General features: G+C 51.9%; 1 protein-coding gene and 1 long non-coding RNA gene across 2 annotated transcripts; one reads left to right on the plus strand and one right to left on the minus strand.

Moving 5' to 3' along the window:
* Positions 1-905: 905 nt before the first annotated feature.
* LOC108501331 lies at positions 906-5,467 on the minus strand. Its single transcript, XR_001876159.1, has 4 exons — positions 5,357-5,467; positions 4,763-5,033; positions 2,752-2,960; positions 906-1,654 (listed from the first exon to the last, which is right to left on the minus strand). It is a non-coding gene; the product is annotated as an uncharacterized LOC108501331 (long non-coding RNA).
* Positions 3,877-7,572, plus strand: B9D1 (B9 domain containing 1). Its single transcript, XM_017823082.1, has 7 exons — positions 3,877-3,967; positions 4,577-4,645; positions 4,734-4,845; positions 4,912-5,008; positions 5,468-5,530; positions 6,363-6,430; positions 6,568-7,572. Exons 1-7 carry the CDS (start codon positions 3,890-3,892, stop codon positions 6,711-6,713), a joined length of 633 nt encoding a protein of 210 aa, XP_017678571.1. The 5' UTR covers positions 3,877-3,889; the 3' UTR covers positions 6,714-7,572.
* The last annotated feature ends 6,353 nt before the right edge of the window (positions 7,573-13,925 follow it).

Below are 13,925 nucleotides of genomic sequence, written 5' to 3' on the forward strand. Positions count from 1 at the left end.
TATTTGAATATTTGATTGAAATCCCCTGGAGCAGCTTATTGTTGATTCCACTTTTCCCCATGCAGAGGCACAAGCTGCCCGTGGAGACGTCCCCAAGGTTTGTCAGATGCACAGAGAACAGCTCTCCCACCTGAGTTATCCCCAAAAAATGCAGTCACCACCAGAGTGGGCAGCTGATAAGCAGAATGACTTCATGCCCTTTCCCCTCTTTTCCCCAGAGCTTGGTTATTCCTCATGCCCTTATCAAATCCAATGACCCTGCTGGGAACCAGCCCCTCTTCCCCTTTCCTGCCTACTTGTCAATTTATTCTGACTGGCTCAGACCAAGCTACTAATTAATTTTGCTCATTAACCAAAATAAAAATCTCACCAACGATAACAAGTTCCAGTCAAATTAATTCTTCGTGGAAGACCAGGCACTTCGCAGCTCCTTGGCAGCGACATCTCCCGTACCCAGCAGGGCCCTGCCTGGCACAGGGCTGGACATGGGGGCAGAGCTGGACCATCCCTGGAAGTGCCCAAGGCCAGGTTGGACGGGACTTGCAGCAACCTGGTCTGGTGGAAGGTGTCCCTGCCCATGGCAGGGGATGAAATGAGAGGCGCTTTAAGTCCCTTCCAACCCAAACCACTCCATGATTTAGACATGTAACACACCTGTCTTCACCCAGGTACCTTCCCACCAAACTAAACCTCCAGGTGAATGTATTCAGCAAGAATTAGAGCAGGAATATCCCCTCCCTTCCACACCATTTGATCTGAGCAGCAAGAGGGAAAAGCTCTGAGTGCAGGAGGAAAAGGCAGGGAAGACAAAAGGCAGGGAAGCTCCCTGCAGCCTCCTCGCAGGGAGAAGGCACAGGCAGGGATGAGTCAACGTTGTGCAAACAGTCTAAAAATAAAACCGGTTTATTGCAGATAAATGATGCCATAAAATGTATTTCACTGGCCATTTAGCAGGTGTTGATCATAAATATTTGGGATTAAAAATAAACTTCTGTTTGCCGTGCCACTGTATTTTTGTTTGTGTCTCTCCCACCTTCCCCGAGCTCCTGTTGGCAGCGATGGATCAGCCCCGAGGCTGCTGTAATCAGAGTTGAACAGGTAAGAGAGACAAAGTACCTGCTTCCTGCTACCTCCCAGCAGCACTGGATGTCCATCCACTCCCTTTCCCAGGCAGCAGCACAGGGATCTGCTGCTGCTGCTGCTGCACTGCAAGAGCCCAGAGCCAGGGTGATGGGCGATGGGCACGGCAGGAGATCCAGCCCCCAGGTATCCCTGTCACAGCTGCCTGGCAGCTTTTCCCAGGAGAAGGGGAGCCCCTCGTTGCTCTCTCATTCTCCAGGGCTCAATTCCCACTCACACAAGTGTGGAGGCAATCCCTAGGAAATCGAGGGCACACGGACACTCCAAGAGTTCTCTGGGAGCCAATGGACCCAGAGCCAGGCAGCCTGTTCAGCTCATGGTACAGAGCTTGATTCAGAAGCTCTCAGTGACAGAGCTCCAAGTAGTTTGGATTTTTTCCAACCCCTGGCTCTTTCTGGGAATGAAGAAAACATAAATCCCTCAGCTTCTTGACATGCCTTTGGCGGGGGAGTCAGTGCTAAAGGGACACCAGGAATGGTTCTTCTGGAGCTGGGATCCAACCTGGGCACAGCACCTGCAAGAGATGACAAGTCAGTGATCACCAGGCACATGTCCTTCCTCCCTGTGAGGCTTCCCATTAGTCCCATCACAAATCACAGGATCAGGACAAGTCCAGGAGAGGAGGTGAATGTTTTAGGTGGCCAAGAGAAGCAGCAGCCTCGTTAAATAACACCCGTGGACTCGCCGTGATCCACAGGCTTTCATTATGCTTGGAAACCAAACTCTCTGATGGATCGTTAATTAAGTTTTCCAGCAGGATAAAAACACTTCCTTGCTTGGGATTTCGTTCTGCTCACAAAGATTAAAAGTGCAGCCAATTAGAACAAGGCTGGCGTGCAAGGGAGGAAAGACTAAAAGGTCTTGTTATGGCTGGGAGGGGACAGAGCCCTTCCAGAGGCAGGTACAGATGACTCACGGCTGCTGAAAAAGCCTCCTGCTGTCTCTCTGTCATGGGGAAGGTCTCCCAGTGCTGATAGAATTCCTCCAGCACCTGTATATCACTTGCCAGGCAACAAAAAAAATTCCTTAAATTGGCTCTTAGCAAGCTCCAAGGTAGCTGGTAGCCAAATGCAGTGTTAATTAAACAGCCTCACTAACTGCTCCAGACAGCTGCTCCAAAACTGCTTTATTTCCCCCCCATATACTTTTCAGTTCAAATGAATTATTTTCTCTGAAGCATTTCTGAAGGGCAGGGGAGAAAGGATAAAACTTCAGGCATTCCCTCCCATCCCTCCTGCTTTTCTCTCCCATTCTTCTCTTGGCCAAATTTGTTTGGCCTGAAAAATCGAGTTGAGATAGATGCTGACAGAGAATACATTTATTGGAACATGGAAGGTATTTTTCAGCATGAAATGTAATGGTAGTTTACTTTCAGTCCAATATAGAATCCCAGAGTGGTTTGGATTGGAAAGGACCTTAAAAACCATCTCATTCACCCACTGCCATGGGCAGGGCCATCAGTATTTATCCCTTTCAGCAGAAAAGGGTGTCTTGGTGCTGCAATGAACAGCCCATAGTGTGGCACTGCACGGAGCCAAGCAGCACAGCCACCTCCACCAGTATGCCAAAGGGAGGGAAAAAGGAGACAGTGGACGAGGACAAATTCCTCACAGTGGTGTGGGATGGAGAAAGGAGGCGAAGGGATGAACCGTGGCAGATGGTGGCCGGGCTGGTGAGTCTCAGTGGCGCTGACGTGAGCGTGGGCAGCAAAGATTCCTGGCAGGAGCAGTGGCACGACCACGGTCCCAAAGGGCCAGCACTGTCACATCACCAAGCCAACACCGTCGTGTCACCAGCCCAGCCCCGTCGCGTTGTGGTCCCTGCAGGGAAACAAGAAATCTCTGGCAGCAGATTTCGGCAGTTCCAGCTCTGCAAAGTCTCAGCGCACTCGTCCACCTTGTTTACACACTAAACTCACCTCCTTCCTTTTAATTAGGGCGTTCTCATTAAACCAACCCCATCCTGTTTCCTCCCCTTCCCTCCTACAGCGTGGTAGCCGCATTCAGACCCCAGAATTACGGAGGCGTTTATCCTTATATCCATAAGGAATAATCACCATGCTGTGGACGTTAACAGCCCCATTGGCCTCCCCCTCTCCTCATCAGCTTGGCTCGTAGGGTGACCCTCCAGAGACCACAAAATTCATCACTATTCCCACTTTTCCTCCCTGGAAACACCTCGTGGCTCTGGCCCTCACCCAGGAGCCGGAGCTGCTTCGGCTCAGCCAGCAGCATCATCTAGTGGCCATGGCCTCAACACCACGGAATCATGGAATACCCTGAGCTGGAAGGGACCCACAAGGATCATCGAGTCCAACTCCTGGCCCTGCACAGGACACCCCAAAATCCCACCATGAGCCCGAGAGCGTTGTCCAAGCACTCCTTGGACTCTGACAGGCTTGGGACCAGCTGCTGGGAAGGCTGGCGCTTATACAGACATTGAAATTAAATAAAAAAATGTCAACAGACATTGATATTAAATAAAAAATAACGCCAAGAACTCTAAATGTGGGGCAGCGCGAGGACAAAGGGGGAGCAGGCGGCGGGGCTGCCAAGGGGTGAGGGGCTGCGGGCCAGCCGTGCTGAGGGCAGCGGGGCTGCCCCGAGTGACACAGGGCTGTCCCGGGGGTGACGGGGGTGGTCAGGCCGCGTTTTGGGGCGGTTTTGGGGCGGTTCTGGGGAGCGGGAGCCCCGCGAAGCGAAGCGGGGCGCGGGGGAAGCGTGTCCGCCGCGCCGCCCCGTCCGTCCCCATGGCAACGGGCGCGGCCGCCATGGCGGCGCCCAGCGTGTTCCTGCTGGCCGTGAGCGGGGAGATCGAGAGCGGGCAGGTGGGTGACACACCGGGGACACCCCCGGGACACCCTCGGGATGCAGGACAGGCCCCCGGCACCGACAGCGCGGAGCCAGGTCCTCGGTCCCGTGTCCGCCCGGCGGGATGAGACTCTGCCTCCGGACCCTGCCCGGCTTCAGCCACCTCCCCAACCCAGCCGAACCCACTCTGGCTGCAACACCCCCTAACTCAGCTCAGTCTCAGCCCTTCCTAACTCAGCTCAACCTCAGCCCTTCTAAGCCTGCCCGGCCTCAGCCCCCCCAAACCCAGCCAGTCCTAAGTCCCCCTGACCAGCCCAGCCTCGGCCCCTGAACCCATCCCAGTCTCAGCCCCCCCGACCGAGCCTGTCCTCAGCCTTCTGAACCCAGCCCAGCCTCAGCACCCCCTAAACCAGCCCAATCTCAGCCCCCCTGAGCCTGCCTGGCCTCAACCCCTTGACCCATCCCAGTCTCAGCCTCCCCAAACCCAGTCTGTCCTCAGCCCCTCCTAACCCTGCCTGGTGTCAGCCCCCCCAAACCTTGGCTGCCCTCAGCTCTGCCCTCAGCACTGTTCCTTGGGCAGACCCTCACTCCAGAAATCCCCACTGACATCCCCCTCTCTCCCACAGTTCCCTGGATTCGATGACCTCTACTGCAAGTTCTGCTTCGTCTACGGCCAGGACTGGGTTCCCACCGCGGTACAGCCCCATTGTGCCCCCCACACCCCCACCCTGGGGGCTGCCAGGCCCCCCTCAGCCCCCAGCTGACTCCACCTTCCCCCCGCAGGGTCTGGAGGAGGGAATCTCCCAGATCACCTCCAAGAGCGACGTCTCACCCACCACGCTCGTGTGGAACTTCCCCATCGACATCACCTTCAAGAGCACCAACCCTTTTGGCTGTGAGTGCTGGGGGGGGATTTCCAGCCCCCAGAGCAGCCCCTCCTCTCACACCTCTTTCCTTGCAGGGCCACAGATTGTGCTGAGTGTTTACGGGCCTGACTTCTTCGGACACGACGTGGTCAGAGGTTATGGAGCTGTCCACGTGCCCTTCACACCTGGAAGGTGAGTGACAACCTGTCTTTCAGGACTGAAACAGATTTTTATCCCAGTTACTCTGTTGTTTCAGAAACAAAAATGCTCCCGTGTCTCCTCATCACGCCTTGTCCGTATGGTACAAAGGGCTTGGATTTTCTAGAAGCCCCTGACCACTAAATAATTTTTGTTAGTCCTGTGAACACCTGTAAAGCCAAAACTGGCCTGTAAAAAGCCTAGATATGAAGCACAGTAAATTGCCTCTCCCCCATCATTCTCAGCACTCAGTAAGCTTTCATTCCCACCTCTGGAAATGGAGGAATGTACACTGTTCCTATGCAAACAAACCCTTCCTTCTTGGAAGAAAAAGTATCCCACCTCGAGATGTTCCATGTTCTGATGTGTCTGAAATTCTGGTGCCTTTATAAATATAAAACCCCTTGCTCTTTGCTCCATTTCTGAAGTTCTCTGGGTCTCTTTTTGCTTCAGGCACAGAAGAACCATTGCTATGTTTGTTCCAGAGTCCACATCGATGCTGCAGCAGTTTACAAGGTAATAATTAATGACTTTATGTTTTTAAAGTCCTTCTTGCCCTTAGTCACAAAGGCACATCCAGCAAATCACTGGTGCAGATGTGAATATTCTGTACCATAACCAAGTAGTTTTGTGGTTTGTAGGTAAAATCACATTTGTAGCTGTCTAGGTATTTTGAAAAGCTTTCTGAAAACATGTTAACTACCTGTTGTCTGTACTGAACTTACCACCTAAATCTTTTTAGGGTGTTTTTTTGAAGCACAGCCCCATTAAGAGCAACCTGGAAAGCAAAGAACATGGAAAAACAATTCCCATTCTACCTTTTCTCCCACCTGGAACGCATTTGCTGTAACCTCTATCTTGTTCACACACACACACACATCCTTCCAAGAGCAGTCTGTAGACAGCAACTGAGGGTATTGAGGTTTTTCCCTTGCACAATATTGTCAGGATTCAGCTGATTTCTTCTCTTTCTGATTCCCTTTTTGTAGGCCCTACACTAATTTGTCTATTTTTCTATGTATTCAAAGCCTCTCTGGTTCTCTGGGTGATCAAGAGTGAATCAGTTCCAACAATTCCTTTGCCACGGGAGGATTCTGTCTAGCCCAGAAATAACCTGGATTCACCATCATGTGCATGAAATTAGTTTTAGGTTTGAGTTTTTTTTTCCTTAGAGAGACAAAATTTAGCTTTGATGGAAGTAGATAATAAAGTGAATCAAGCTTCCAAACTCTGCTGCAGGACAAAGCTGGGAGTCTAATCAACCCCTCTGTGTGTTTTTGGCATGCATGTAATGAACAATGATCAATGTCAACAATCCAGTTCATTATCTTCTGTGTTCTTCTCCAAGCTGGCTCACAGGGAGACGCCCGGAATTTACTGACCCCAAAGTTGTGGCCCAGGGAGAGGGACGAGAAGGTGAGTCCTGGCTTAAGCTTGGCTGTCCATCTTCGGGTGGGAAAAGCAGCTGAGAACGATCCTCCTTGGATATCTGAGCTCAACAGCCATTGAAAAACCTCCTCTGACTGGATTTATTCCCCTCATCTCTCTTGCAGTGACGAGGGTGAGATCCCAGGGCTTTGTGACCATTTCCTTCAATGTCATGACCAAGGACCTGAAGAAGTTGGGCTACGACGTGACCCCCAGTGACCTGCAGAGCCCCTCCCTGGGGCCTGGGGCACAAGGGCTCCACAAGTACTGAACTGTGCCAGGAGGTGCTCAAAAGGCTCCCAGAGAAGTCGAGCACTTTGTGGCTTTTTAGGGAAAGGGGGAGCTGGTTAAACTGAGAGAATTATTCCAAAAGAAGCACAAGCCCATAAGGCTTTGGAATAACTACCAAGTACAGTCCTTTCAGTAAGTTACAGGTTGAAGTATTATGTAAATTAATGCCATCAGATAATATTCAGCATTTTTATGAGCAGTATCAGACTGTCTCACAGTCTGGGACAAAATGTTTTTATAACAGCCTTTTGTACACTTTTTATATCAATAATGAAATGGAAAGTTCACAGTTGCAGCAGTTTTCCTGTGGTTAAAAAATCAAGATGCAATCAACAGCAAACCCTGTTATTTTTAGTAATTTTGGGGGTTTTTTGTGGTACAGATGGGGAACTGAAATTATTGCACCTTCCAAAAACAGGCTGGTGAGATGCATCCCCCTCTGAGCATTTCTTTTAGGCTGAATAAACCCAATTGTCTAAATATATTTATTTGTCTTTCTGCTGCTCGGGGCTTTTGTTTGTGCCCTAAATCATCCAGGCTCTGCTCTTACAGGCACAGGAGAGAAAGAAGTGCATGTAACAATGGAATGACTAATTGCTTAGTCATCTTCAGATTGAATTTTGGGCATGTAACCTCTTGTGTTTGACTGCAAATCCCAGGAGGTGCCTGGGAGAGTGAGGATACCACCCTAGAAGTGAACTACCAAGACCTCAAACTGTAGAAACACAAGTAATAACACACAGTGAGGAGCCACAAAGCCTCCAGGACAAAGACTCCAGGCAGAGATTGTTCTTATTTCGTGCTGAGCAGCGAGATTGAATAAATAGCATTTCTGAAAACATCATGGGATCACTGTGGGAGCATTGGCACCTTTGATACGATGTATAAATGCTTTTCCAAATGTGGTTAAGGATGATTTTTCATCTCTTACATTTTTCCTGTCTTGCTTTTGTTGACTCCACACTTCCAGTAAAGCTCCTCCACCAGTTGTTTTGACAGATCATGTAATCTCTGAACTGAGTCATGTTGGAATCCAAATTAATAAATATTTCCTCTTGGCTCAGAGGAGGCAAAAGGAATTTTGTTTCCCTTTCAGAAGTATTTGGGAAGCAGTTCTCTACAGTAGCAGGATAAATATCTGTGTTTGGAACACTCCAGAGGCAAACACTGAACCTACTACTGCTGAAACATCCATTTTCCCTTGAGCACAGTTACCTGCCCCCATTCCAGCTGAAGCAAAACTGCCCCACAGAGTTCCCAGGCACAAGGAACCTGTTAAACCCCGGTGCCCACAAGGACACACCGAATTTATTCACACACAGCTCTGCATTCCTGGTGCTACAACCCCCTGAACTCCTCCTGTTGGACATTTAACCCCACTGAGACCAACCAGACCCACCCCAGCTTCCCCCTTCCCAGCCAAGCTGCCAGGACCCTTGGAAAAGTTAAAGCAGTGAAAAGCAAAGATCTAAAAAAGCAAAAATCCTAAACTCCAGAAGCCAGGATTTGAGGCACTGTAAGATATTTAGGATGCTCTACAAGCAGATCCCACACTGCCACCTGCATTATTAGGGGGTTTTTTTGCTTATTTGGATTTTGGGGGTTTTTTTGACACATCTTGAGCACATCTAAGACCTTCACCCACCTTTCCCGAGGTTTGTGTTGAGCCTGTGAGTGCTCAGCTCCTCACCCGCGGGCACAGTGGGGGGATGTTTGCAGCCAGCCCTTCCCGAGTCCAGTGCCATTCCTTTGTTCCCAGAGGCCACTGTTGATATTCCCTGTCTGGGAAGCTCTCCCTGCTGGAAGCCTTTGGTCCTCAGGTGTGGCAGAGCATTTTACCCTGGGGAGAATCTGCTGCTTCCTGTAGCAAGGAAGAGATTAATGACTAGTAAATGTTCCTCGCAGTTAAAGGTTGGAAGGACCCAGTAAACCCCAGTAAAACCCAGCCTTGCTGCAGCAGAGGCTCGCAGTGATTTCCTCTCACCCATCTCCAGGCAGCTGTAGCACCCTGCTCGTTTCCTGGTTAATCATTCTCCCTTCTATTCAAACCTGGACTGGAATTCCCAGCCCCGGGTGGCACAGAGGGTGGCACGAGGCTCTCAGCTGCTGCTGGAGCTCCTGTTTTGTTACTCTGAAATCTCTCCCAGGCACTGAAATTGGACATTATCCTCCTAATTCGAGATGGGCAGGAAAAAAAAACCTTCATTGAGAACGTGTGTCCTGACACAGGAGGGGCTTCAGCTATCCCAAAGTGGAGAGGGACCCTCTGGAAGCAAAGGAAGGCTGGGAGATATTTGGGGACTGTGCAGCAGCTCCCTTTGCTCTCCTGGCCAGGAGAAACTCTGGACCGTCCTCACTCCATGGGGGTTTTCCTGCTCTCACCCTGGGAAGGAAACAGCCAAGGACACGGATCAAACAGCAGCTCGGGGACCAAACCTTCCAGAAAAAGGAAAATCATTGGGATAGCCCTTAGGAACTGTTATTTACAGCCTTTTCTACCAAAACTAGGAATAGCAGCATCAGCTCCTGCCCTCTCGTGGCAGTTCCCAACCTTTAGGAAGGTGTTGGAGGAGAGGCTGAATGAAGGACGCCCACGTTTTTCCCGTTCTCCATGGAAATTAGCGCAGCGGTGCCTGCTGCCCTGGCACTGCCCCTTGTCCCGAGAGCACGGGGCAAACACCTCCCGGCGCCGCAGGGAACGGGACTGAGCCAGGAATGCGAGCATCCCTGAGCGCTGGAGAGCCCGGCTCTGCCCCCAGGGCAGCCAGGCTGCTTTACACCAGCAGCACTGCTGGGAATTATCTCCATCTGAAAATGAGCTGGATTAGAGCTGGCAGCGACTGCCCCCCAGCAGCAGTGCCGGGTCAGGAGCAGGAGCCTCCTGTGAAACGCTCTAAAAAAAAAAAAAAAAAAAAAAAAAAGAAAAAAAAAAAAAAAAAAAAAAAAAAAGAGTCAGAAAGATAAAACCGAGAAGCACAGAGCAGCCAGATTTGAAGGAAATTGGAGCTGCAGCTTCAACTCTACCCAGGGTTGTGCCATTTCAGCCCCAGGATGAGCTGTTCATGGCAAGGTCCTGTAGCGTCGTGCCAGGACCTGATGCTGGAGATAGAGGAGAATAAATCCAGGTCTGTGGGGTCCCAGGAGGACAGAACAGTTGGAGGGTCCTGGACATCAGGACCCACCAGCACCAGGGAGAACCAGCAGGAACCCCCACCCTGGGCCTGTCCCTTTGGCCTGGCAGTGCCAGATGGCACCGAGCAGCAGCTGGATGGGCAGGTGGCTCTGCAGAGCCCACACAGGACACGTCCAGGTTGTCCCTGGGACACTCTCGAGGATCTGAGCCCCCCATGAGGGCCCCCCACTCGTGCACCACCACCCAACCCAGCTGGAGACCCGAGGCCCAGGCACGCCAGCAGCCAACAACATCCATTTGGAATGTCTTCCAGGCCATGCAACCCCTCAGCAGGAGCACAGCAAAGAGCTGGGCAAAAGCCACCACCCAATGCACACCCCACAAGGGATTTCAGCCCCTTTCCCTTTCTCATCAGGAGGGCACCCCCAGGGGTCTGTTCCACCGGCTGAGGAGTCCTCTGGGAGTCAAACGCGGGTGAGACCAAACCCCAAGGGCTGAGACGCTCGTGGGTGTTTGCAAATCAGAAACAACCTCCATGTCTGGAGCACAGGAAGAAAAAGAACCCCCAAACCAGAGCTCCCACCCCCCTGCAGAGCACCCACCACCCTCCACTGCAGCATAACCGGGGCTGGGGAGCACAGGACAGGAGGTGGGGAGGGCCTGAGACAACACTTTTCCAGTACCTGGCCATCTTCAGGACACAAATCCCTTAGGAACCATCCTTTGGGCATGGAAACCAGGCCTGAGCCCCTAGGAGGGAGGGTAAAACACAACCTGCTTTCCCAGCAGGATGGGAGGGATTCAGCCTCGTCCTTCAGAGGGAAGAGCAGCAGACGCACGTAACTGCTGCAAGGCTGCTATTTTTATACCTCTATTCAGGCCAGGATATTTAAGGACCCAAATTCACCTCAGAGAATATCACTACATTTAGTGCCAGACTTGCTAATGAAGATATTAAAAAAGGAAAAAAAAAATAAAAAAACAACCAAACAAAAAAATCACCACCATGACCCAACACAACCCCAGGCAGCCCACCGGCTCCGAGGGCTCCGTGTGTGCTGCTGCACCGAGGCAGAACTGGCCCCCTGGAGCTCGGATAAACCACCAAATTGCATTCCCAAGCCAAAAGAAAGCCCTTTAGAAAGAACATGGACCCCACTACTGCCTGATTTTGACAGGTTCCAGGACAGGAAGGGGACAAGGAAGGTGTCTAATGATTTTCCATCTTCGGCATTCCTGGAGGTGGTTCAGCCACAGAACTGTGGGGAATTCCACGGGGTGGATGGGTGGAACAACTCCATGCTGAGTCAGCATCCTGTGAAGGATCTTTGCCTCCATCTGCTCCAGCAGCCAGGCATGTTCTCCTCCAGTCCCTGACCAAGCCAGCTCTGGGTGTTGATCCCAGGGCAGCCGGCAGAGTGAGTGGGTTCACCACGGGGTTATCACTCAGCTCATCAGCACCCCTGAAATCTGTGTCTCTGCTCCAGCAACAGCTCCCCGGGCTGGATGGAGCTCTGATCCAATCTCCAGCAGCTCCAGTGGTTAAACAGGGCTGAAACCCACGATGCCATTCCTGCCTGGGAGGATCTCTAAGCAATCAAGGTGCAAAGCTGGCAGCTCCCATGTCCCAGAGAGGTTTCCTGTCAGGCAGCAGCAGGCAGGGAGCTGGGAAGACAAACTCCACCTTTATTACAGCTTTACTCGGGCGATTTGAGACGTCATTGATTTTCCTTCACCTGAGAACAGGAACATATTTGCTGAACAAGTGCTGGGAACAGGTCAGGCAGCACATCCAGGCTGTGGAAGTGAGTGCAGGCTGATCATGGAATGCTCTGGACAAGGGCCTAGAATGACAGGACAGGGGAAATGGCTTCCCAGTGACAGAGGGCAGGGTTAGATGGGATATTGGGAAGAAATCCTTCCCTGTGAGGGTGGGGAGGTCCTGGCACAGGTTGCCCAGAGAAGCTGTGGCTGCCCCATCCCTGCAAGTGTCAAAGACCAGGTTGGAGAGGGCATGGAGCAACCTGGAATAGTGGAAGGTGTCCCTGCCCATGGAATTTTTCCTAATCACTCAGGGAGATAGTTACCAAACACATGAAGGTTCCACAACTCCACTCAGGTCTGGTACAGCCCTGGGCTCCCCCCTGGAAAGCCAGAGGATGTGCTGTGCCCTCCCAAGGCTCCCCACACTCCCCCATCCATGATTTATTATTTCACCCTCTGCAAAGCACTGGGCTGGGTTACTCTGGGAGGATTCCAACTCCCTATTGATCACCAGACTGCTGCTAATTAACTGCCCTCATGAGAACCGGCACCAAAGGGAACCTCCCACTCCTTGAAACCTCAAGTCTTCCACAATTACAGGGTACGATCGACCGACAGCAAAACAGAGACGGGGCTGCTACTGCCATGTACAACAGTGGCTCTTCACCATTCCCAGTCCTGAGCTCCCAAACAAACACCTGTCTGTAGGAAATCCATATTCACTCACGTCCCAACTCACAAATGGGGAGGAGATGACCTGGGAGGCAGATGACAGGTAACCACGAAAAGGTGGAAGTTTTGAACGTGAGGGGCTGCATCAATCGCGGTGGTTCCCCAAAATGCAGACTGCAGGGAGCTCTGCAGGGGTCTTGCCAAAGCCAGAGCACGAGCTGGTCCGAGGCCTTTCCTCACAGTTCCATGAAAAAGAGCAGATTCCTCACAGTTCCATGAAAAAGAGCAGAAGGGGCAGAACTGCACCACTCGGCCCAGCACAAACAAGGGGCACACGAACGTTCTCAGCACAAACACTTTGGCAACAGCAGCACAGAGGAGGAGATAACACCTTATCCACAGTCCTCGTCCTCTGCACAGCAGCAAATCCACCTCCCTGCACAGGAGAGCAGGAGGAAACGTGGGATGGGGGGGAGTAGCTCGCCCAAGGTCAGCAGAAACCTCCCCCACAGCCACCACGTGTCCTCTCACCACAGGATTTATCAGCTCAGGATCCCTCGGCAACCCCTCGGCTCTGCCGGTATCCAGCTCCTTCAGAAGAGGTTAGAGAGTCACCACATTTCCACTTTGATCCCTTCCTGTGTTTTCCCTGTAGAGAGCAGCTTCAGTTTAAAATGTGCAATTCCAGTAGTAGAATCATAAAATCCCAGAATGGTTTGGGTTGGAAGGGACCTTAAAGCCCATCCAGTCCCACCCCTGCCATGGGCAGGGACAAACCCCAAACCCCCACCAGCCCAGGTTGCTCCAAGCCCCCTCCAACCTGGCCTTGAACACTTCCAGGGACGGAGCTACCACAGCTTCTCTGGGTAACCTGTGCCAGGGCCTCCCCACCCTCACAGGGAAGGATTCCTTCCCAATATCCCATCTAACCCTGCCCTCTGGCAGTTTAAAATCGTAAAACCGTGAAGTAAGTGCTGATCACACAGAGAGACCAGTCAGAGGAGAGAGAAAAACACACACAGAGCCCTCCAGTGAGGAGCAGGGAGCATCCATCCCCTCTGGAAAAACCAGAGGTACAAAAGCCAACAGGTACCTGGTTCCTGGGCTGCCGCTCCTGACCCAGAGGTTTTCCTGTTTTCCTCACTGGCCTGGACACAGAAGCAAAATGACTCCAAGGCCTGAGCAGAGGTGACCTTGTTCTCCAGGGAAACAGGAGCTTGCTTGCCCAGCACCCCCAGCCAGCTCTGGACCATGCAGATGGAACCAAAACAGAGGCTTTTCTCCCCAAAGCCACCGTTCCTGCACTCAGGGCTCCAGCCCCTCTGCAGCCTCAGCATTAATGAGTGATCATTGATTAGTGATCAGCCTGATTGGCAGCAAACAAACGCCAGGGAACCTGGAGGGGCTCTGGAGAGGCAGCTCTTGACCCGCCTGCTAATGAAGTGCCCTTCAATTAAACCAGCCAGAATTAGAAGCTGGAATCACTTCCCAGCTGGAAGCAGCTCCCTGCTCCCCACAGACAGGGCCATGTGATCCACGGGACAGAGCCAAGGCTGCGGGAAGGGCAAGACTGAGCTACAAAGACTGGAAGCAAGGGCTCCTCAAGGCAGTTCTGTCACAGCT

The sequence above is a fragment of the Lepidothrix coronata genome, unplaced genomic scaffold (assembly GCF_001604755.1).
Source record: "Lepidothrix coronata isolate B3197 unplaced genomic scaffold, Lepidothrix_coronata-1.0 Scaffold101, whole genome shotgun sequence".
In the NCBI taxonomy this organism is placed as follows: domain Eukaryota; kingdom Metazoa; phylum Chordata; class Aves; order Passeriformes; family Pipridae; genus Lepidothrix; species Lepidothrix coronata.